Consider the following 24,732-nt stretch of genomic DNA (forward strand, 5'->3'; position numbering starts at 1 on the left):
ATTGTATTACCAATTATAGATTTACTATTAAAGCACATGTTTCAATATTTTATTTAAACTAACGTCTTTACTAACACTCTGGTTACCAAATTAACTTTTTAAAGTGCCAGTAAAACTCATTATTTTAATCTTTGGTAATTTTTTAGTGTTATTGTTGGTGAAACTGTTTATCGTTGTTTTGTCAGTTGTCAGTCGAATGTCGTGACCGTGACGTGAATGTCAGCGATGTGACATGAATTGTTTTATAGAGGTTTGATTTTGTTTAAAGAAGTTTAATATATTAATTAATTAAATAACTGATATACTTCAAGGACAAGTTATTGTCCCAAAATCACCTTCATAATTCTTAGTGTGAGATGACTTAAAATTAGTATCGGTTCTCTTAGAGTTGAAGGTTTTCTTTGGGTAAGTTTATAAAATTCAGGAGATGATTCATTAGGATATTAACATAATTGTTTTATTCTAGACTAATTATTATCATGTCTAAACAAAGTCATGATTGCTATACAGATAACATAAAGGTAAAAATTTCTGAAAGATATAAACCTCCTCCTCGTATCAACTTAGCAATTAGTTATGCACAGAGGCTATCTCTAAACAAACAAATTCAAGACAATATGCCAAATTACGAATTTTCCTTAGAAAAAACAGTGTTAAGTAAGATGAAAGAGTGGAAGGAGTATAGATCTGGGATAGTTCAAGAGAGGAAGGATAAGATAGAAAAGGCTAGGGAAGAAAGAAATGGTGAGTCAAAACTTATTGTTGTATTTGTAAGGATTAAAGACTACTTACATGGCTGTTTCAATAAGAATGTAAATATATCATATACTGGGAAAAGATCACTGTCTAAAGTTGTAAGAAATTTATTATTGTACATTATAAACATCACCTATGATTACAATTGTTTTGTACTGATTATATATTTTGAAGGGTATTAACAATTATTTGTTTTTAATTGATAGCAAAAACATATGCAGTACATTTTATGCTGAAAAAGTGAACCTAATAAAATAAATTTTCATTTTTTTAGTCACTTTGATAGTACTGTTCTCTATTCTTAATAACCTTAAAAATCTGTATTTCCATTGTTAAAACTGCACATAACACTTTAGACAATTAATTAAGAGTTACAGTTAATTTGTTTTACATATTCTACTAAGAATTGAAAAAAAAAATAACTAGTGTATGATAGGGTTCTGTAATGCAAACAAAAATGTGTAAATCATATTTGAATAGCTATTAACATTTATTCATGAAATGGAAGTAGGAGTTTTTATAGAGTGGTACAAAATATTCTTATTCCTAGTTACTCTGTTTCTGTATTATATTTTTTCTACATAGTGATACTTTTCCAGTTCTATTTGAAAACTTGTCTTTTTTGTTTTTTTTTTAGAATATCCAGTGCACCTAGTGCGTATTAAAATACTCAACAAGTCAAAATGTAAAAACTTTTGCCTATATTTGTTGAACACTTGTTTTTTTTTTCACAAAAGCTCTCCTAAGGTCCTTTCAACTTTTATTCTTCAGCTTTCTTGTCTAGTTGATAATATTAACTTGCTGTAAATAACTTGTATAAATAAATAAATAAAATAAATAGTGTATTCCTCTTCACTTTTAGAGGAGTCAAATATTTCATAATATATTTATAGTAGTTAGACCCAAACAGCCAAATTTAGATACAGTAAAACCTCCGTTAACCGAAATAATTGGGGGTGAGGCCGTTTCGGATAACAAGAATTTCGGTTAAAAATAACATTGTTTTTTATAATATTCTTGATCAAAGTACTGGTATTAAAAAATACTATGAGTTGATTTTGTAATGTTTTCTAATAGGTAGATCCAGTTTAAAGTAATAAAATTAAGGAAAATGAACAAGTTTAACATGCTTTTTTGAAAAAATCTTCTATTTTCTTTTGCGTTTTCGTTTGACAACGATGTTTTTCTCTCTCTCCATGGTTCATTTGCAGAACGTCATGAGTTTGCCTCATTCGATTATTCGATGAAACGTAAAGTAATCTAAAAAGGACAAAACTTTATGCAAAAAAATTAAGAACCTGGCCGTGTCCCTAACTAATTAGGCCTACTGTATAAAATTCTTACGTCTAAGGCGTTGAAAATCTCGTCGGAGGTCTCGTGCTGCCTGTTGCCTTTTGGGTCCACTTTCTGAGTCATCGGCTGCTAACCACTCATGTATCTCTTCTTGGTTAATTTCGTCACATCCCGGCAAATTTTTTATGAAAGGTTTAATTTTTTGTCGTTTCCTTGTCACCATTTTGTAGATTTTGAGGGTGAGTTGGGTTATTGTCAACAAGCAACAATGCTTTGATGGGAAGTTTTTTGATTTTAAAAAGGATTTTACACTTGAGACGAATTCATTTTCAAACAATTCTAAAAATAAAGTGGTCGACATCTATGAACTTTTTTTGGCTTCTATAACTGAAAGTGCTTTTTCGCAAATATCTTTTAGAGCTTTTGGTTTTTGTGATTTCCCAACACACATAGACATCAATCGGTGAGTGAAATTAACGGAATTGTTTACGTTTTGTGACAAACATTTACTTTTTATTGACGAAATGATCGAAACTGTCAGCCGTTTCGGTTAAACGATGTTTCGGTTAAAAAGGATTCGGTTAAGGGAGGTTTTACTGTATTAATACTTTTTTCAATACAAAATAAAAGGACAACATACTCAATTCATTGACAATTACTATTCTTGTGTGTCCCAATGCAACTCGTGATTAGATTTAGTGATGATAATTTTTAAATCACACCATGATCAGTGACTGATTTTTGATTAACAGTGATTTTAAATGGTGAAGATGACTACAGTTCTTTCATGTACAGTAACTGGTAGTTATAGTAATTATAAACTAAACAACACGATCACAATTACTCTGTATTAGGTAGTACTATAAAAACAAACAAACAACTAACTTAACTAGATGATTTGATGTACCATGATTTTCAATGTTTGATCAGCATGACCAAAGCTACCCCTGTGCAAAATTTCAGCCAATTTAACTGAAACCACTTTAACGTAAGAAAAGTGCTGGGGTCCTTTTATATTTTATCTTACAAAAATTACATTACTTTTTTTAATAATTGTTACATTTTCTATAAATAAAAAATATTGAAATCAGTTCATTTTTCATTAAGGTATTAAAATTTTTTCTGAGCTCCACTGATTGAAGTACCGAATTTAATTTTCTTACCTGCCTTCGCAGGTTTTCATCTTTATTATTCAGTTTTGAGAAAAAAAGTGTTTTTTTTTAAATATAAACATTTGTTGAAAATATAGGTCATTGAATATTTATTGCTGCCCATTTGTTCCTTAATTATTATAAATAAAGTGGTAGTGATTAAAAAAAGAGGCTAAATCTAGCAATCAGCAATGTGTAAGTTACAAACTGCTACAATGTTTAGGGTGAGCTCCAGCTCTAAATATCTATAAAAACTCAAGATCGAGGCAAGTATGTCAATGGTCAATTTTGAAAAAATAACCCCACTTAACAACTTGTTGGTTTACTTTTCCCACAATTTTTAAATTATCTTTGAAAACTGAAGCATCAATGATTTCTGCAGTGAAAATTGAAGCATCAAACAGTAGTTAAAATGTAATTTTCATTACAATCAATTGTGGCTTAATACCATTTAAACCTAATATTTAAAACAGTGTAGGTTTCAAGAATTCAGTAATTAGTGCATGAAATCAACCTTTTTTTACCCATAGATGCAGTTTTCTTTATATATTTGAGCTTAAAATACTGTATGACTGGACCAACTTTCTGAAACAAGCTGGATTTTATACTACCTATTGTGGAAAGTCCCTGAGGTTCCATAACATATGTTATTTTACAGGAAGAGGTTGTTGGCCTCTATTCCAACCCCCCACCTGGAGGGCCAGAGACTCTTCTGTTAGGGCTGCCATACTTTAGTCTGTTTTGGTTCGCAGGTGGTATTTTATTTCCCACCTACCCAGAGATCCTAGGACCAGTTAGGTCATTCCCCTATCCACCATTGATGGGAGACAGACAACTCCACATGGACAAGTTGATGAGTCCTAACGGTTCAGAGACTACCACCTACCCAGAGATCCTAGGACCAGTTAGGGCATTCCCCTATCCACCATTGATGGGAGACAGACAACTCCAAACAGACAAGTTGCCCAGTCCTAACGGTTTAGAGACCTGGATTCTAACAAAGTGAAAACATGTTAGGATGTTTCGAAAGGAAAGTACTAAGGCAGATCTATAGAGTGGTGAATGACAATGCAGTGTGGAGAAGATGATACAACTTCAAACTTTATAGAATATACTGGGAACCAGATATCATAAAATATGTTAAGATAGGAGATCCGAGTTGGATAGGGCACGAAATGCTGATGGAACAAAATGACCCAGCTAGAAAAAACCCTCATTGATAGACCCATTGGTCAAAGAAGAAGAGGAAAACCCAGAACAAGGTTCCTTGATAATATTGATGAAGACATGACAAATATTAGAATACATGCTTGGCAGAGGTAGGCAGACAATTGAAGATAAATTCTTGAGGAGGCTAGGACCCACTTAGGGTTTTAAAGCCAGAATAATGATGATTGGTTTACAGTGGTCGGGTTTTTGGCATTTAAACACCGTTCTTGCCTAGCATGTTGGTGAGTATTCATATTTATTCCCACGAGTAGCTGGGGAACGTTGGTCGATTCCTGTAGAGCCCCGCGTACAAGAACAAGGCGAAGAGAGGAGAAGGAGAAGAAGAACCGGAGTGACTGACATCATCGAGAAGATAGCCAGACTAAAATGGAGATGGGCAGGACACATAGCCAGAATGACAGATGGACAAAGAGGTTATTGGAATGGAGGCCAAGGGAAGACAAGAGAAGCGTCAGTCGACCACCTACAAGATGGACTGACGATTTAAGAAGACTCGATAAAAACTGGATGAGAGCGGCGCAAGATAGACGGGGTTGGAAACATGAGGAAGAGGCCTATGTTCAGCAGTGGACTCTTGAGGCTGGATGATGATGAATGATGATTGTGAAAAGTTACATTTAAAATCAAAGAAATTAGTGCAATACAAAATGCCAATCCTCTAAGTCAACATTTATCAATAATACTTTGTGTCTAGATAGCGGAATTTTTTAGATTACTCTTGACATTCCACAATGCTGATAAGTTATGATACACCTCGGTACATTCTAAAAACCATTTTGTTTTGTAATACTTTTCCATTCCGCATATTTTTAATGTTTCTGTATAACTGTGAAAACTAAGTTAAATTGTAATCAAATATGAATGTTTGTCTATACTTATTATTCATATGAAATTGTTTTTCTTGCATTATTAAATAAATATAATGCATTAATTACCACAACTTTCAAAGAACGATGTCAACAATGGAATAAATACTTCATTTTATACCTAGATTTTAAAAAATACATAAGTAATATTAGATAAGTGCAATTTTTGATATTTTTAAAGTACAGTTAATTGTTTTTTCCTGCCTATATTTTTCGTATTACCACCTATTTATTTATAACTTATTGTATTGATTTTAAATAAAAAGGTGTTTTTATTATAAATAATTTATGAACTGCTTTCATATATTTCTATTGTATAAAAATGCTTTCAATGAACTTAAATCAAATCACTGTGCTGACTTTAAAGATAAATTTCTGATATGTGGGGATTTCATGGTTATAAAATTTTTTTCATGGTCATAAAATGTTTAATCCAGTACTTCAATATTAATGATATTATGATGGTTAATTGTTTTTGAGGTTTATAAGGTATGACCTAGAATTTGTTTGTTACTGAGGTTTGCACACAACAATTCTAAACCATGGTACATAACTCCAAAAACAATATACTATAATAATTCACCAGACACAAAAATTGACGCTTCTATGTACATTCATAAAAACCTCAATTTTACAGGAAGTGATTAAAACAGAAATAAATAGCCAACTCCCAAACTACCTAACTTTATTTATTAATAAATAGTGACTCTAATTTTAGTTTAATTTTACATAAAAAAATATAGATGTATTTTATTTCTAATGTTTAAATACATGTCGTATCTTACATATAGATTTAACTTCATCAATAATTGAGATATACAAGCAATCAATATAAATGTAGTCAAACAATATTTATTTAAAACTCTAGAATAATATTTAAGAATAACTTTTTTTTTTATATTTACAATTTGATATACTCTCTTGACTTTAGTGGCAATAATTCATCAGTAGCTGTTTTAGCAGCTTCACTAATCTCATATGAAATAAATTCAGCGTCACTTTCACTACTGATTTCCATGTTTTGAAACGAAAAAGTGAAAACACTTTCGAATCTTATATGACAAGCGCTGTCATAATAAAAATACAAGTTGATAATCGTTAAAAAAGTAAAAAAATCGTTCCAAAAGTGAAAAAAATCGCCCCGAAAATAGTTGCTTTCGATGATTTGTGTAAAGTGGAACTTTCAATTTAATAAATCGTATCAAAAGCACAGAATAAATAACAATCAGAATGCCCACTCTCAGATGCCACCTTTGAGGTTTGTACATCGAGCAAAAAGACAAAAGAGGGAATGTAAAGGTAGTGGGGGCAAAAATATTGTTAGACAGGAAGTGCCATCTTGAGAGGCCAAATTAAACAAGGAAAGAGAGTCTTTCCTTGTTTAAGAAATCAAATTTAGTTGGGTTATGTTATTATTTGTCCCAACTGTCACATGAAATCTTATTTATATTGAAGTTTTTTAACAATTGTTTCACATTTTAGACTGTTATCATTAATATTTAATTAAATTTTTCTCGTCTAAGACACATTCTGAAAACTATTTTATAGCTACTAACTGTTAATAAGTGTCGGAAAATTTAAATTTGGCGCATTCGCATTTCCGGATATGTCCGCCATCAGAGGCCACTTTTTTGGTCGCCTTTTCATAACGATTAGATTCCCTCTTTTGTCTTTTTGCTCGATGGGTTTGTAGCACGCGATCGCCACATTTTAAACGGAAACACAGAACTCGGATTGAAAAATTTGTGACAAACTACGACAGAACCATACATTTTTTATACATCCGTGGCAAAATTTTCCACTTTTATTAAAGGTGTATAATCGAGTATGACTATTTTCTACTTTAAACTATATAAATCGTAATTTTAAAAATCAATTTAATATTGATATAAAAATTTTTATATTATATATATATAATATTTATATAATTTATATATATTATCAATAATATATTTACATTTATATTATTTATATATAACACTAATCCCAAACAGTGAACACCCTAACACACGCTACGACTGAACTCTTTAATGCTTATCATATAAAATTTCACTGAACAACACTGGTTCCGTTTAAAACATTGCTGATTCCGTCTGTTCGAACGAGATGCGCGTACTTATCTTGACAAGCAGAGTGGGCATTCTGATTGTGTTATCTGTGCCAAAAGTATAGTTTTCGGGATGCCTGCAGAAAAAATTGTTTTTAAAAATTATTTCTCATTAAGTAAAAACATAATCTGCATGAAATGTTTCATGACTGACAGACAAGAAGACATAATGCGTCGTACATAATACACCTTGTAATTTTTATAGATTTTGATTGATTTTACACCCTTTGCCAAGGTGCAATTATAACATTTTCTAATTTTGTGCAGAAAGGAGAAGTTTCATAAAAGTTTCTTATATTCTAGTGATACTATTTTAAAAATATTTCAAGTAGGATAGTGGTGAGCAACAGTATATAAACTAGTAAATCTATCAATTTTACGTAGTATTCAGTGACTAACCCTGTACAATTTATAACCTTCAAACTTTGGAAATTCCAAACTCGTTAAAGAATATTCATTAGATTTGAACATTTCATTTCATTGACATTCATTTAATGTCATTAAGATTTGATATGCTAAAACAAAAGCAATAAATGCAATATTGGATGCTGTTATTTTGTTTATACATATCTTTCTATACATTGTAGCGTTCTCTGCATTGTATTATTAATGGGTCTTATAATTTGTAGTGTTTTGATGACTAATTTCTCTGTTGGGATGTTATCTTTCTCTCTTTCGTCTTCCATGCCTTCGAGCTGGATTTCTGCTTCTTGCAATCGGATCTCACTTCTTATACTTGTCTGTTCTCAAAATTTTCTGCTCATCTTTCTAGTATCTGGTCCTGATTACCAATGATCTCCCCTGTTCTGTTTCTAATTATTGATAATCTAGTCTTGAATTCCGTGTTTGAAATTTGTAAAAACGTGTTACTGAACATAGCATGTTCAGTAAAATTAAAAACAGTAATCGTCATCACAAGCAACTATGTTGCAGAGATTTACACAAACCGTAGACAAGAAGCAAATGTCTGACTCACCTGCACTGAAACACTTCGATGAAACGCGGTCAAACGAATATCGCAATAATACTAGCAATGACGTGAATGGTAAATAATTTCTTCTTCTTCAGTGCCTTATCCGGTCCGGATGTTGGCGATCATCAAGGCTATCATGGTTTTATTGACCGCTCTGCGAAACAGAAGAGAGAAACGAGGTACTCAAGCTTACGTTGTTTCACTAAATCAAGCACGTCTTTTTCTTTTGTCATGCGCTGTAGGACCTCATCGTTGGTGACATGATCCACATACGATATTTTTAGTATCCTCATGTAGATCCACATCTCGAAGGCTTCAATCCGCTTTTCTGTGGCTTGCGTCAGTGTCCAGGCTTCAACTCCATATAGTAACACTGGAAGAATGTAGCACCTCACTATCCGCATCTTGGTTCTCAAACTGAGATCACTGCAGCACAGCAAGGATCTCAACTTGATAAATGTAGACTGTGCCATTTCAATTCTGGATCTAATCTCTTGAGCGTAGTCCCATTGTGAGTTGAGGATAGTTCCGAGATAAGTTAATCCTTTGACTCTCTTAATCTCTTCGCTACCTGCCATTAGTGCCCCGGGATCTAAATTTGCACGGCTGACAACCACGAATTTAGCTTTCTTGGTCCATCATCTGTAGAATGTCATCAGTCATCCATTCTTTATTTTTTATTCTTGTCTTCTTTCTCAGATGTTTTGCCGCATTTAGCATGACGTTTTTGATATAACTCCATTTTGTTCTACACTATGTTCTTGTTGTTTAGTGGTTTCTAGTTTCTAGCGAAGTTCTTCGATGTACATTTTCCAGGTCACCAACTTTTCCTTAACTGTCGTCGCCAGGTTATATAAATAATTTACATTAAAAATTATAAATACTATTATACAATAAAATATACAATACAATAAATAAATTCTAATGGTCGTCTCACGTGGCCCCCCCATTCACATTTTGTAGACCCCTCAATTTCTTTTCTCGTTGATGGGGACCCTCTGCAAGTCGAAATCGCCCCCTGGGGGCAATTTTGGAATCTGTTGTTTAAACATTAAATCAAATGTATACTATAAACTCCCAAAGTGTAAGACACTAACTTAACATTAGAGAAACAGTTCTTATGTTTATGCTCGCGCAAGAAAATATTCGAACATATTTAAGTATTTACTAGAACCCAATTGATAAAGATGATGACCTACGGCCAGTTTTTACTACCAGTGATGATCTACGGCGCAGAAACCCTAACACTCACAAGATCAACAGTGAGTAAACTACAAGTTGCGGAAAGGGCAATGGAGAGAATAATGTTAGGGATTTCTCTACGTGATAGAATACCCAATCCTACTATACGCAAAAGATCAGGAGTAGCAGACGTTATTGAAAGGATAACAACACTAAAGCGGAACTGGGCAGGTCATGTAGCAAGATCAGTTGACAAAAAGAATTTTGGAATGGAGACCCCGAATACAAGCTAACAGAAATAGAGGTCGACCCCCAACGAGATGGACAGATGCCATAAAAAGAGTGACTACAAATTGGATTCAGATGGCGCAAAATAGGACTAAGTGGAAAAGCATGCGAGAGGCCTATGTTCAGCAGTGGACGTTAGAGGCTAGTTGTTGATGATGATGAATTGATAAAGAGAAATTGGTTTAACAATTGGTCTAACAGCACTGTCTCATACCTGCTTGGTTGCTTGTCAAACTCTAAGACTCTGTTCACTGCTGCTCTAAAAAGCTAGTTAGACTAGCAATTAAACCACTTTCTGATATTGCGCATCCATGACATTCGTCTCCTTCCAATGCTATTCCTTCCAACGCGCACAGACTTATTCACACAAATTCTTAAATGTTAAAGCCTAATTATATGAACTACATTCTTAAAAGAAATGCCCGTAACATCATTGATAATGTCACGCATTTCATTCGGTAGTTACTTATAGAAAATTGTTCCCCTATTGTAATTATTTTATAGACTTTAATTTATTTTGGTATTTTATAACATATTTTCGGTTCAAAGTATTTTTAATTTTAGAAAAAAGGAAAAAAGAAGAGGAAGAAAAAGAACAAGCAGACGAGGTAGAGTTAAAGACTGTAAACGAGACTGGTACTAAAGCCTGTACATCAACTACTGCAACATACATTACTGGAACAAACATTACAAATATCAATCAAAATTACGGTTCTTACTCAGTCAATAACGATATTCTAGTTCCAACTCAAATTAATAATCAATATTCAAATATTCTTACACCAATTCCCTTACAGAGTTACGGAACTCAGCAATACACTAATCCAAATGATAAAAGTCCTTTCAATTTATCAGATTTCGAAAATGATACGTCGAGTCCTTTTGACAACATGGAGTTAAAATCTATAAATGATATGGAAGAACTAGCCCAGGTTTTAAACAGAGATAAGAATAGTAGTTATAAGATTAGTTCTAATTCTCACACATACTCAAACTTTTCCAGTGTTAGGCCCGCTGCGCAAGTGCAGCCGACTTTTTCTAATTACATGAGTAATCAGTATTCCTACAACATTCCTAGTACAGCATCTTATGTACAGCCAGTTGTTACTGACTATTCAAGAACAAATGGTTACTACTATGATAATAACCCATTCCAAAATCAGTACGTTTACAAACCTAGTCCTCCTGAATACTTCACTACTGCTTCAACGCAACCATCTGCCACTGCATTAGAAATTAAGAAACCCAACTGCAAAAGTGTTCCTGATATTATGAAAGCCTTAGAAACTGAAATAGAAAACACTCATATTACTGCTTCAGTCCCCAAAGAGTCATACATTAGAAATGAATTAATAACACAGACTACAAGGCCTAAGAGTACAGACGCGGTTTATCCAAGGCCGAAGATTAAAAAAGACGAATTGGATGATCCGTTACATTTATTACCTAAAAATCAGCAGGATTTCTGTCGATCTATAAGTTCAATGGGATTTCCTTTGTCAAGGGTGGTTAGGACCTGCCAAATTCTTGGAGACGATCAAAAAAAGGTAAGTCTTGAGAAAATAACAATCTATTTAACAGAAGTAAGCACAGCAATTAATTCTTTGGTTGCCCTATTCTTTCCGGACGTTGGAAATCACCAATGGAATGCGGACTTTGTAAGGGTAGAGTAAATTGATCGTTCATAGCGCTGTTAATTAGAGTACATATTAACACGCGAAGTATTTAAGCTTAATTCTTAACGTTTGTGTTTCAAGTAATATTAAAATAAGAGGTCAAATACGACATGTTGCCTTAGCACAGAATAATAAACAATCAGTATGCCCACTCTGCTTGAAAAAATAAGTACGCGCATCTCGTTGGCGCAGACGGAATCAGCCATGTTTTAAACGGAACCAGTGCTGTTCAGTGACATTTTATCTGGTGTGCATCGAAAAATTAACCCGGTTTAATTTATTTACGGCAACTATAGACATAATATGCACTATTTTATTCGTACTTTTAGTTGAAGAATAGATTAAATTATTTCAAATGTACTAAACTATTAATTTCTAAAAATTTAAATAACAGTTCTGTCGTAGCTTGTCACAAATTTCTCAATTCGAGTCTATGTTTCCGTTTAAAATATGGCGATCGCGTGCTGACACACTTCAAAGGCGGCATCTGTGAGTGGGCATTCTGATTGTTATTTATTCTGTGGCCTTAGCAACATTACTACTAAGTTTTCAAAATTGTCACAATCGATCTTATGTCAATTATAACAATGTTCACGAATTTATAACATCCTGGAATTAAACTCAGCAAAGTTTAAATCGGTTAGGTATGGACAATTTGTCGACAATGTGAAAAGCGATATCTTTTGTAGACCTTGTGATCATTGCCGCCAGGTGCGCCACGTGTTGAGGCGAGTTGTAAGCCTCGCCCACCTTCCAAGATGGTCATGTGCTCCTATTGGCCCATTGGGGTCACCTGACCAATCTAACACGGCGATTCTCAGCTGTCATTAGGCTCTATAATAAATGACAACAACATCAGTCAAGAAATACAAGCACGGATTCTTAGCGGTAATAAGTGCTTTTACGCAAACAAAGACTTAATGAAAAGTAAGTTACTGAATCGTGAGTCTAAGCTTAGAATCTACAAAACAGTAATTAGACCATTGGTAACATATGGATGTGAAAGGTGGACCGTCTCAACCACTGATGAAAATCAACTGAGAATATTTTAGCGCAAAATACTAAGGAAGATATTTGGACCAACCCAATGCAACGCTGGTTCGTGGAGAATTAAAATGAACCACGAGCTGGATGAACTAATGCAGAGCGCAGATATCGTTAGATTTGTAAAGTCACAAAGACTAAACTGGCTTGGTCACCTAGAAAGAATGCCAGATAATCGAACTGTAAAAGTAGTCCATAGATGGAAGCACCAAGGAAACAGAACAAGAGGAAGGCCCCGTAAAAGATGGATAGACGACGTAGAGAGGGATCTTAAAACCATGAACATCAGGCAGTGGCGAAGGAAAGTATCCGACAGGGCAGAATGGAAGAACATTGTTAAGCAGGCCAAGACTCACAAAGGGTTGTAGCACCATTAGAAGAAGAAGAAGACTTACAAATAATTGATGCGGAATGAAGTACCATTTTTCGCCTTATAAACATTTAAATTATATGCGCTGTTTTAAACTTTATAAAAAAACAAAATACATTCTAAATCATATTCGTCATAATATGATTCATTATAAATAAACTGTTCTTGAGAGTTACTTTCTTCTTCGTACAGATAATTAAAATCTGCTATTCGTTCAGCAAAACTGTTAATATGAATGTTAATTTCTACATCTTCAATTTCTTTAATTACTTGTAAATCAGTACATTTTTAAGCTCCACAATTTGACCATAATAATGAGCAGTGTATTCCATGCTTTCTGCAAGTAGAAGATTTAGTTTTGCAGCCTTTTTGACAGTTACATTTCACCTGGTACCATACCAGAATCTGGATAAATTGGTACCAATTTTTTATCATAAATACTCCCCCACTCTGTTGGTGATTTTTTTCCTAACCACTGCTGCACTTGCAAATATACACGTAGCGCATGTTGCTCAGCACTGAATACACTGAAGAAATTATTTACACTCCGTGTCTTGCAATTATTTTATAATACTTTTTTATATACACTCTACCGATGGGGCCCATTTTTTGTAGATATAGTAACTACATATAAACTAACATTGTGAAATAAATGTGTTTTAAAAATATTTATTTTTTAAAAGGTAAAAGAAATAATAAATTAGACTTACTCACAATCAATTTAATTTAACTATTCAGACGACCGGTTTCGCTTTCTACAATATGCAAAGCGTCTTCAGGTCTCGATACAAAGTTAAATAAATGCTGAAATAATAAACCCATATTAGGGTGTTGTCTAATAAAGATAAACAAAGATAGATGATATAAATTACAGTAATTATGCCAATATTACATATCTGTGGTTTTTCAAAATGAATAAAATGTTTAAGCAGACAAGGTAAGACCCACAAATTGGTAAAATAGTCTATTAAATTGTAATAAATTAATAAATGAACAAATAAATAAAACATTACTTACATGCCGGTACTCTATTAATTGATGGTTGAAAAAACATGGTTCAAACTATCCTGTATTGTTGAATGGAGAACTTAAGTCTGCTATTGTAATTGTTTGACAGTAAACGGGGAAGTTCTTGAGGAGACAGATTTTATCCAATGAAGTAGAGATAGGTGTAATGTGATTGTTTGTTAGATGAAAGTAATGTTCCATACCATTGAGTTATTTAAAAGTTATTTATATATATTCTAGAGATATATTTATGAAATGTGTGTTATTTATTGAGATTTTATTTCATGAAGGTGACAGTTGTAAAACAATGAATGAGATTAGATGTACAAATTGTGTGGGTGTGCAATTCTTTCAACTTGTAATTATCAAATTTCTTTGATAAAGTTCTATTGAAATATATGGCAAATGATTGCAAAGTCAAGTATTTAAAGTTAAAAATTAAGGACAATTTAAGACACACAGAAAACACTTAAAAGGGGGGAAACAAACATTAAATTTAAAAGAAGGGGGAAGGACTTGAATGCACTACATCTCTTACTTGGAGACAATGAGTTTTTATGTTATCTATTAGATTTTAGAGGTAAATTTGACAAATGTAGGTTAAGTTGGTTTTAATGAAATGGTTTTAATGTTCTTCAATTGATGGTTCCTAAAGAACGAACAAACTATTCCTTTGAAAAAGTACTTGTGTTGTCTATACAAATATTAGTATTCTGCCAAACTATAACCTATGGTAAATCTAAGTTCTAATAACAATTTACCGACTACAAATGTCAACAAACATTCATAAACAAAACATAACTATGACATAACTAGATATTATCTATCAAAATATTTACTACGATAAAATTAATGACATTTCATTGATGATAATGGCAAGTTACATTAACTGCCTGATTATTGTCAATATTATTGTTACATTCCAAATTAAAAATCATCTTAAATATTCAAAACATGTATAATTTGATTGTCTATCGAAGGCAATATAATAAATGTGACCTACTTTTAGTCTAGCTTCAATATTGGTTTAATAAATGGAGAATTTGGGTTAATAACAACAAATCGATACATACTACATTCAGTACCAATGATAATATTTGTTCACAAATTGCATTAAATATTATTCTTTTGATTTCTGACCTCTGAGTTAAGTTGAGAAGTTCGAACACTCTTATTATATCAAAAGAAAAAAATTGGAAAACTTCACTTTTTCAAATTCGTACTATGGTGCCATCGAGAAAAATTATAATTAGGAATTTACATTTAAATGACGCTCTTTGGCTCATATCATGTTTCTTGGTACATGATTTTTATGGTTTGAAATTTTTAAATATGAAAGTTATTCTGCGCGGGAATTTTCTATTTGTTGGAATGTTAAAATATCATCTTTATGTATTTTTAGAAATTAGTTTTAGAATAATATTAATAATAAAATAATATGTTTGTTTTAGGTTGTAGACCATTTACTGGCATTGACAGATCTTTTAGACTTAGGATTTGCGGAAAAAGACATCTCAGACGCGCTGGTCCAGTGTGACAATGATAAGGATAAAGCTTTGGATAAATTGATATCATAAACTTATTTTTATGGCTGTGCTGTATCATAATTTTTACGCTGAAAAATGTATTGTGATTTATATTTATTTATTTGTAAATAATACTTTGTACCCACTAAAATTTCGTATTATTATTTTATTCCACTGTGGTGTGTAGATATACACGACCTAGGACTCCGAACAACTAAGACTAGATGCATTGTACTAAAAATGTTACTACTTCGTGGTGTGTAAGGCCTTCGTAGCTTGAACTGAGCAATACTTTTTGATTTTGTAGGAGAATAGCACCTAGCACCCTAGGTGCTAGGCCACCTTCACATCACTGGATAGTCATAAACTACTAATATAGAAAATATAAGTTTTAATATGCCCTTTACTAAGAGCGAGAAATATGTCAAGAGCAACAAAGTGCAAACTTTATAAAACAATAATACGCTCAGAGCTCACTTACGGATCGGAAACATGTGCAATGAAGACCCGAGATAAAGAGTAACTACAAATATTTGAAAGAAAAGTAATGAGGACCAAATGCAGCGGAGTTAACGAACAGGGTCTGTGGAGAAGGCGATATAATTTCGAACTTTTTGGTGATGCAGATATCGTAAAAACCATCAAAATAAAATAATAACCTATGCGGATGGATGAAAGTGATCCTGTTAAAATAACCATGCTAAATAGGCCAGTCGGAAGAAGAAGAAGAGGGCGACCTAAAGTTGGAAGAATGTTTCGAGGCAGGCCAGGGCTCACGAAGGGATGTAGCGCCAACTGATAATGGAATATGCATAAAAAAATAAAATAATTAACAAATATATAAAAAAAGATCCATTATTAAATACTCAAAGATGATGACGGCAAACTCATTACGTACCTCAAAGAAAAACTTAAATTGTGGAAAGAATACATAACTAGATTGTTTGACGGTCGGTAATTAACAACTGTAATTCAGTGATAATTAGTAAACGTGCCACAGCCCAGTCAATGTGTTATAAAATTTTGTAAATGGAACCCAAAAGACAAAGATGGACTTAGCTTCTTATAAGGCGATAAATTTTCATGTTATGCCATCCAATCAAAGAGTTCTGCATGGTAGCCAGCAAACGAAAATGGATCTTACACCTACTGGAATAAATAAATATTAAATGTACACTGATCAACAATTACAAAGTAATGTTTATATTTCTCAACTTTTAACCACAGCATATTCCCAACCACTGCAACAACCCCAATAAAATAACCCACTCCTACCAGTTAAAACGTATGCCGAAACTTGGAAAGTCTTCAAAAATCCAAATAAACGACATCGAACGAGTCCAGGCAAAATAGTCGTAATACAATCAAAAATCGCCAGCATTTACTTCTAATAAATTTGAGGTTCTAAGAACTTAAACCTCCACCAATATTTATTCAAGGAGTAAAAAATAACTCCACTAATGGAGCTACTACATCTAAAAGCCAAAAATAATTATGAACTTAAAGTTATAAATTTTGACCAAGTAAAAGTACAACTCAAAACGACTGATGGGCTATACAATAATCAAAAAAGCGGTAACGGAGAAAAAACGGAGTTTCATATCTATCAGATGCAGAAGGGTCGCAGTTTCAGGGTCTTACTCAACACTTTGCACTATTCGATTTACACAAATTATTTAAAAACAGACTTAGAAGAACTTGGTCATATTGTTAAAAACATTTGGAATATTAGACATTTTGAAACCAAAGCCCAGCCGCCAATGTTTTTTATTGGCCTGAAACCTACTGAAAACAACAAAGGAAGTTACGAAACAGATTATTTGATGAACCATAAGGTCAAAATTTAACCGTCTCACTAAAAAAGCATATACCCCAGTACTCAAGATGCCAGCGTTATGGACGTATGAAAGCATACTGCCAACTAAGACCACACTGCGTAGTGTGCATCAGCGATCACGCAACCAATCAATTCACTCACAAATAAAAAACCGCTGGTGTCAAATATGTCCTTTGCCAGGAAAAACACCACGTAAATTTTAAAGGTTGCAGCGTCTACAAAGAACTGCAAAAGAAAAAAAATTCCGCACTTGGAGCTAAGCAAACTCAGTCTGCACAACCTGGCATCAGCTTTCATCAGCATCAGGGTACCAAGATGATCCAAACAGAAACCACAAACAACATGAAGGAACTAAAAGGCATGTTAAAAACACTAATGGAACAAATGGGCACTATGCTAAACCTACTCATAACTGTTATCGCCCAAATCTCAAAATAAATAAGTTCATGAAAGTAGCCATTTAGAACGCCAACGCGCTAGCACAACATGCTCATGAGGTCGAAGCTTTTATCTTCTTCTTATGGTGTCCTATCCAATTCGTGGATGTTGGCGACAATTCTGGCATACTCCTCTCGGTCTTTATGTGGGTCTAAAGAGTGCATGGGCATCGAGATTTCTCCAATCCCTTATGTTTTTAAGCCATGAGTATTTCTTTCTTCCGATGCCCCGTTTTATTTTTATCTTCCTTTCCATAATAAGCTTTAAGAACGGGTACTTGGAATTTCGAAATATATGACCCAGATAAGCAGTTTTTCTTCTTTTTATTATTGGCAGCAATTCTCGTTCTCTGCCCATTCGATTTAATACTTCGACATTTGTTGTGTGATCTGTTGAGGGAGGTCCTTTTTCTTCCGAAAAAGAGGATGAGTGTTGAGGAAATTGAAAGTTTAAACCGACATAATTAAGTTTTATATTGCACTTAACGCTTTGAACCAAGGAATAACTACTGCAAAGACAAAGAGGACAGAATTTTTCGGCAGAAAAATAAGGTGATTAGCAGATAGGTCAAGTATTTCGAGCACTTACTGAAAGTTGAGAGGAAAATTGCAGATCAAAGCCCGACAATTTGGAGGGGGTAAAGGGAGTAATCATGCTACTGAGACGCGGCAAAGCCCCTGGAGAAGATCAACTGGTGTGTGAAATTCTATTCATAAGTTACTGCGCGATATGTGGGACAATGAAGAAACGTCTGAAAGTACGAGAGAAATTAATATGTACGAGATACAAGGGAGGTATACTAGTCTATGTAACGTAATAATATAAAGTCTTCCATAGTCTATTAAAATGGAGGTTATCTGTATATACGCAAGAGTATCACTGCGGATATCGTTCTTGTAGACATTCATGATCTCCTTTCCCCTTCTCTTTACACCATCCATTAACTATTATACAAGTCCTCTGGACTTGACAAATACGCTAAAATAGGTAGATTGTATTCTTTCTTCAGTTCGGGAGCAAACTAGGTTTAGAAAGTTGACAAAACTATATACCACAGAATTTGAGCATTACACAACAGATATAAAAAAATGGAGTCATTTGTATGTAGTTCAGTATTATTAGTTACAGTAAAAAACGTTCATTTTGCGAATTTTGAAAATTCCTTCATTACTACCAAGCTGATAATAATAAAAAAAAGTAGTTTTCAGTATTTTATTTACAAAAATTAAGTTTTATTTTAAAATATATACAATTTTTATGAATTTCATTCAATATTAAATTAAAAAATATCTTACAATAAATAATAATAACAATAACAACGTCAACTCTGTTGTTCCCTCCTTGGCACGATAACCCAATTTTCTGCTGAACTTTCGGACGAATCACCTGTTGGCGAGGAAGATCTTTGTTGCTTCAGCAAGTCTCTGGCTAACATTAAAGATTCTTTTTCTTCTTGGAGCTGCTTCAGATTTATTTTCCTTCGTTCGTCCTCTTCTTTGGCGGCTAATAACATATTTTTCTTTTGCGTTAAAAGGACTAATTCGGTTTGGACCTGCAACAAAACAATAGTTTTTGTTAATTGGTTTTAGGTGTTTAAAAAGCTTTTAATAAAGGATAAAATTTTATAAAATAACTAAAAATTCATGTATATTGATAAAAATATTTCGCCCAAAGGTTTGTACGGGAATCACTTCAGAACTACTGCACCAAATTAGATAATTCTTTTTTTGTTGCGTTTTTTATTATTAGAAGGTTTGTGTAAAAGATAATTTTCAAAAAATTGCACGGCATTTTAATTGGCACAAATGAGACATTTTAAATGGTAATATAACTAATAGATGATGCCATAGTATGACCAATGACTAACAAAAGAAGCTACGATTAACAAAGTCAATGTCAGTATTGATAGATTCGGCAACAGCCATACCACACTGAAAACACCGGTTATCGTTCGATCACCGAAGTCAAGCAGTGTCGGTTGCGGGTGTACCTTGAATGGGTGACCGCTTGGGAACACCGATTGTACCTTCTCCGAAACGGCTGGACTGATTTTTATGAAATTTTACATGTATATTCTGTAGGTCGGGAAGTATCCAATTGCACCAAGAATTAATTTAGGAAGATTTTGAAAAGATAATCGTATTTTGTGAATGGGTCTTATAGGCATAACTTTCATTATTATCAAGGTTCTGAAACTACTTTCTTGTGGCATGGTTAAGTTAAATATTATGTTTTTATGGGATTAAGCCACAACTATTGGTTGTGATTGTGATGAAAATCACATTTCTAATTAATTAATAGTTGACGTCTCGATTTCCACAAATGGTTTTGTGGCTTAATCCCATAAAAACAATATTTAATTTCATTATTATGATACAACTAATCCATACCACATAATTACACACAGTCAAACTAGATGGTCGCTGACCATATTTTTTTGAAGAAAATCTAAATGGTGACATGTATTTAGATTTTTTAGTAAATCAATTGCCCATATTATTGGAAGACGTTCCACTCGTATACGTGAATAAATGTGGTTTCTGCATGACGGTGCTCCTGTTCACTACAATGCATTGATTGAGGTGAAGTTGACGATCAGTTTCCTCATAGATAGATTAGAAGAAATGAACCAGTAGCGTGGCCACCAACCAGTAGTGTGGCCACCCAGATCACCAGAATTTAATAAAACGGACATTCTTTTAGGGTTACGTTAAAAATAAGTTTATAAAATACCTCCTACAAGGGATGAGATGAAAGTTAGAATACGAAATATATTTCGAAGCGTTAGTGTACAAATGCTAATGTACGTGACTCATTCAATGACCATTTTCAGGCGTACATAAATGCTTTAGGAAGTCAAATTGAACACCTTATGTAATTAAATATTAAAAGTAGTTTTGAATTTTTCCATAAATTTTATTAAGACTAAATTATTTTTCTTCTTTATTTGTTACATTAATAACCGGATTAATAATCAGAAATGATGAATTAACAGTTTTAGACAATTCAGTGATGGCTGACTTAAAATTTGTAAAAATTTAGACACTTAATTAATATTTGTTTTGAAACATGTAAGTAGCTCAAAAACTAATAAATTTAGACATATTTTAGGGAATATTTAAACAAATTATATTTAAATTTACTTAGTTCTATTTAAAATTACTGAGACACTAATGTACTTGCGTTTTGACTCACCCTGTATTTGATAAAAAGAAAATTAGCAATATCAATCATTTTTGAAAATTTTGACAATCAATAAAAAAAATGTGGCAGCAATATAGATCATTGTAGTGCATTTTTTTAATTATACATTAACTTGTTAAGATTTTCATAGAAAATTGGTTATAACTTCGTAAATACCCTTTATAACAGCACAAAACTTTTTATTTTTGTAATGGAAAAGATTTTGAATAAAAAATAAAATACAGGGTGTTCCATTTATAAAAACATAACTTCGGTTTGCCTATAATATGAACCTAAAAGTAGCCTACAATTTTTGTTACTCATTTTTATTGCTATGTATTATTATAGCGGATCTACTGAGCTTTATCACACTAATCAATCACCCTGTATAATGTATACCTTCCATTATTGCATTGCAGCACTGGTCCTGTTACGGTAGTATAATACTTTTAGGTCGAAAAAACTAACAGTCCAATAGTTGACTAAGTCACCACACAGTAACCGATTTATTTATTTAAAAAAGCGACATGTTAAAGAAATTACCTTCCAATATTCTTCTGCTAACTGAATATGTTCGTTTAATAAGGCTACTGACTGAGGATCAGAATAGTCCGGTGTTACAGGCCTCAAATGTGGATCTAGTGAATCGAGAAGGACTTTTATATTACTAGTATCTTGGTTGTCGTGCAGATTTTCTGTAGAGGAACTTTCCACGCCGGCTTGTATTGAGCTGGATGTACCTGAAATACAAAAATAGAATATAAATTGATTCGTACAAACAGAAATAATTAAAGATTATAGAATATATGAAAAAGTTATTAAGAGTAACAATTTTTACTTTGTAGGGTAATCCATCAACATTATAAGTCAACACATATGATATAATGTGGATATATTATGTATATAGTTTTGTTATTTTTAGATCATACTTAGATGACAGGTTCTACAGACGAGGTTGCTGTGAAAAGTGTCCATGTCGCCTTGATACAAGAGCTCTTGATATACTAGGGCCAAAAAAAAGGTCCATTGGGTATTGGCGGAGCAAAAAGCATATACATCCGATCTCAATGGTTGATAGATAGATAGATGACTATTTATGTATGTATAAAAGGCAAAACCCAACTCCTCTTAAAACTTGTCTGACACTAATAAAAATAAAAATATCGTTGATTAAATTGTAATTTCAATGGCAATTGTAATATTATTTTTTCTTCAAGACTCATTGATATTTTATTTATCATTCGATGGACTTGTTGGGTAGTGGAGTGATTTTCCCGAAAACCAAACTGTAGGTTAACATTTCCTTTGTAGCAGCAATCTTTCAAAAACTTTGCTTACGGTTGGGAGTATGCTGATGGGTCGATAAGATGTTACTTCATTGGGATAAGATGTTACTCCATATTGTTGGAAAGTATGATAAGCTTAACATGCGGTTAAATATAACTTAGCAAAGTAATGGTCGTAACTTAGCAAGTAAGTCGTTTTAGTTCTTGTGCCGAGATTAAATCATAACCTGGGGCCTTTGGTGAGTTGAGTTTGTTTATGTCTTTTTTGACTTCTATATAAGTAAAACTTTTAATCGGGAGGGACATTTGACATGCTGCGCTAATTAATTCTTCCACTTCTTCATTAAAGTCTGGTGGCTCTGTTTGAAATACGTTTGTAAGATGTTCAGCTTTTTCTGTGTTGGAACATTCGCCATTTGGTTTACGGATGGTTTGTAATGTAATGTTCGAAGGTTTCATTGTTTGCGGCTTTGATGGGCACTCTTCTCACATAACCTTTTTCAGCAATGAGTTGGCGAAGTGCAGGGGAATATTTATGGTATGTGTTGGTTTGCGTTCAGTTCGTGGTGTAGATTGACATGCCGCTTGTTGCACAAGTGTGGTGAAGTATTGAGCTGCTGTATCTATGTCATGTGTAGATTTGATCCGCAGAATAAGATTAGATGTTTTCTTCTAGGTAGGGTTGAAAATCTGCCCAGTTGGTGTTTTTTAACGTGGGTCAAGGAGGGGGTGGGTTGTTAATAACTGTGGGACTCAGGCTCATAACCGGTGTATGATCCGATGACAGATCATATCTGGATTCTATTAGACAGTTGTTTCTGGACACTCCTTTACTTATGTAGTAGTCCAGTAGATCTGGAAGCTTTCTAGGGTCACTCCGATCATACGTAGAGATTCCGTTGGTGTGGCAATCATAGTTGTTGTCAGTCTTTTAGGAGATTACGGCCTTTTGTTGTTGTGAGTCTTGAACAACAGTGTGTTTCTTTCGCATTCCAGTCTCCCCGGCTACGAATTTACTGCCAAGTAATTGGAAGTAGGCTTTGCATTCATCTGTGGAGATTCATATGTTAAAGTGCCATGGCGTTGCATTCACTTGAACGATTGATGCTTGTATTTTTTCTATTGCATATTTCGGCAATTCATAATATGATATGCAGCTGCTCATGATTACCGCCGAGCCATCATGAGCTGTATCATCGGGATGAGGTTTGCTGTATGTGGTATAGAGCGGAATATTGAGTTTTTTTAAATATGCAAAACATCGATTCAGGTTTACGAAAGTAATTACTTCCTCCTTATGGTTTAGCAGGCCGTTAGCGGGCCATGTGTCAACTCTAAGTATGATAAGAATTTCTTTGTTTAATGACTTGTGGTAGTAAGTTTAATATCATACTATTTCGACTCGTTTGACACGTTTGCATAGGTTCTTTGATGGTTTTGTAGAGTGGTGTTTAGTTGATTTGTTTCAGTATATACATGTGGGTGTTAAATGTTGTTCTTTGAGGCTTTTGGTTCCCTCTTTTTGGCATATCTCTGTTTTCTACTAGTTCCCTGTAGACTACACAGCCCTTATAGTTAGCAAGGTGATCTTGTTTGCATAGTGCACACTTAGCTGGAGTGTTTCTAGGTTTTTTACTCTTATTGAGTTTTACTATTTGGTGCCTCGACAAGAATTCTAGGTTAAATATGTCTATGTTGTTACTGTTGTGTTCAAGGTCGATGAAAAATAAAGATAAGGGTTCCTTTGTTTGTTTGTGTCGAATGTTAGTTATATTGCAAATTTTATGGCCGATTTTTTCTAGTTCTTTTGTTATATCTGTTGTGGGTATAGAGCGATGGACATGTCTTATCACCACTCTGCTGTAGGCACGTTCTTCCTTTATTTGGTACGTGTGGTGAACGATTTCTTCTTCTGGTAAATGTCTTATCGGTTTACGACAGGTATATCTATTGTAACCCATATGTTGTAATGTTAACAGTGTCGTTTGGCAGAGTTCTGGTACAGTGTTTCTTCCACCACCATTTGTGCAAAGTTATAGACCGTATCTTTAAAGTTTTTGACGCCATATACGAATATTGGAGGTGATTTGGTATTTTCTGTTTCAGTTTGTTTAGGGCTATCGGCGCTTGATAATGCACTACATAGATTTTGTATTTTTGTTGGTAGTGAGCTTGTAGAATAGGGATCGTTAATTTGTTTTGTAAATTTACGTTTCTTGACTACTTGCCATGATATTTATTTTGGGTTTCTTGATCGTCGTCTTCGCTAGACTCTATATCCTAGTTCTCTGAATGTGTAATTACAAGTTTTAGCTTTGTGTTTGTCCTATAGTAGATAGGTTGCTTGGGTTGTAGTAAATTGGTTGGGTTTGCGGTGGAAATTGTTGTAGTGGAAAAGCGAATTGATTTTGTGGAATGTTTGATATAGGAGTATTTGTCGGTTGCTAGTATATCTGGTTTGGTACATACTCGGATGTGTATTTTACTGGCGAATATTGTTATGGAGTTGGGTACACGT

At 33.5% G+C, this 24,732-nt stretch overlaps 2 protein-coding genes across 2 annotated transcripts in view; one reads left to right on the top strand and one right to left on the bottom strand.

The window, feature by feature from the left end:
* Positions 1-198: 198 nt before the first annotated feature.
* On the top strand, positions 199-15,621 carry LOC140445851 (uncharacterized). The gene is made up of 4 exons (XM_072538234.1): positions 199-405; positions 467-744; positions 10,411-11,393; positions 15,396-15,621. Exons 2-4 carry the CDS (start codon positions 480-482, stop codon positions 15,519-15,521), a joined length of 1,374 nt encoding a protein of 457 aa, XP_072394335.1. The 5' UTR covers positions 199-405; positions 467-479; the 3' UTR covers positions 15,522-15,621.
* Positions 15,622-18,943: 3,322 nt separating this feature from the next.
* LOC140445852 (mitogen-activated protein kinase kinase kinase 7-like) overlaps positions 18,944-24,732 on the bottom strand; it is a 34,246-nt gene continuing 28,457 nt past the window's right edge. Inside the window, exons 7-8 of the mRNA XM_072538235.1 lie at positions 21,472-21,668; positions 18,944-19,297 (exon numbers count right to left, since the gene is read on the bottom strand). Coding sequence (XP_072394336.1) covers positions 19,067-19,297; positions 21,472-21,668 — 428 coding nt within the window. The 3' untranslated portion in view covers positions 18,944-19,066. The remainder of the gene's footprint in view (positions 19,298-21,471; positions 21,669-24,732) is intronic.

This window comes from Diabrotica undecimpunctata, chromosome 7, assembly GCF_040954645.1.
Source record: "Diabrotica undecimpunctata isolate CICGRU chromosome 7, icDiaUnde3, whole genome shotgun sequence".
Lineage (NCBI taxonomy): Eukaryota > Metazoa > Arthropoda > Insecta > Coleoptera > Chrysomelidae > Diabrotica > Diabrotica undecimpunctata.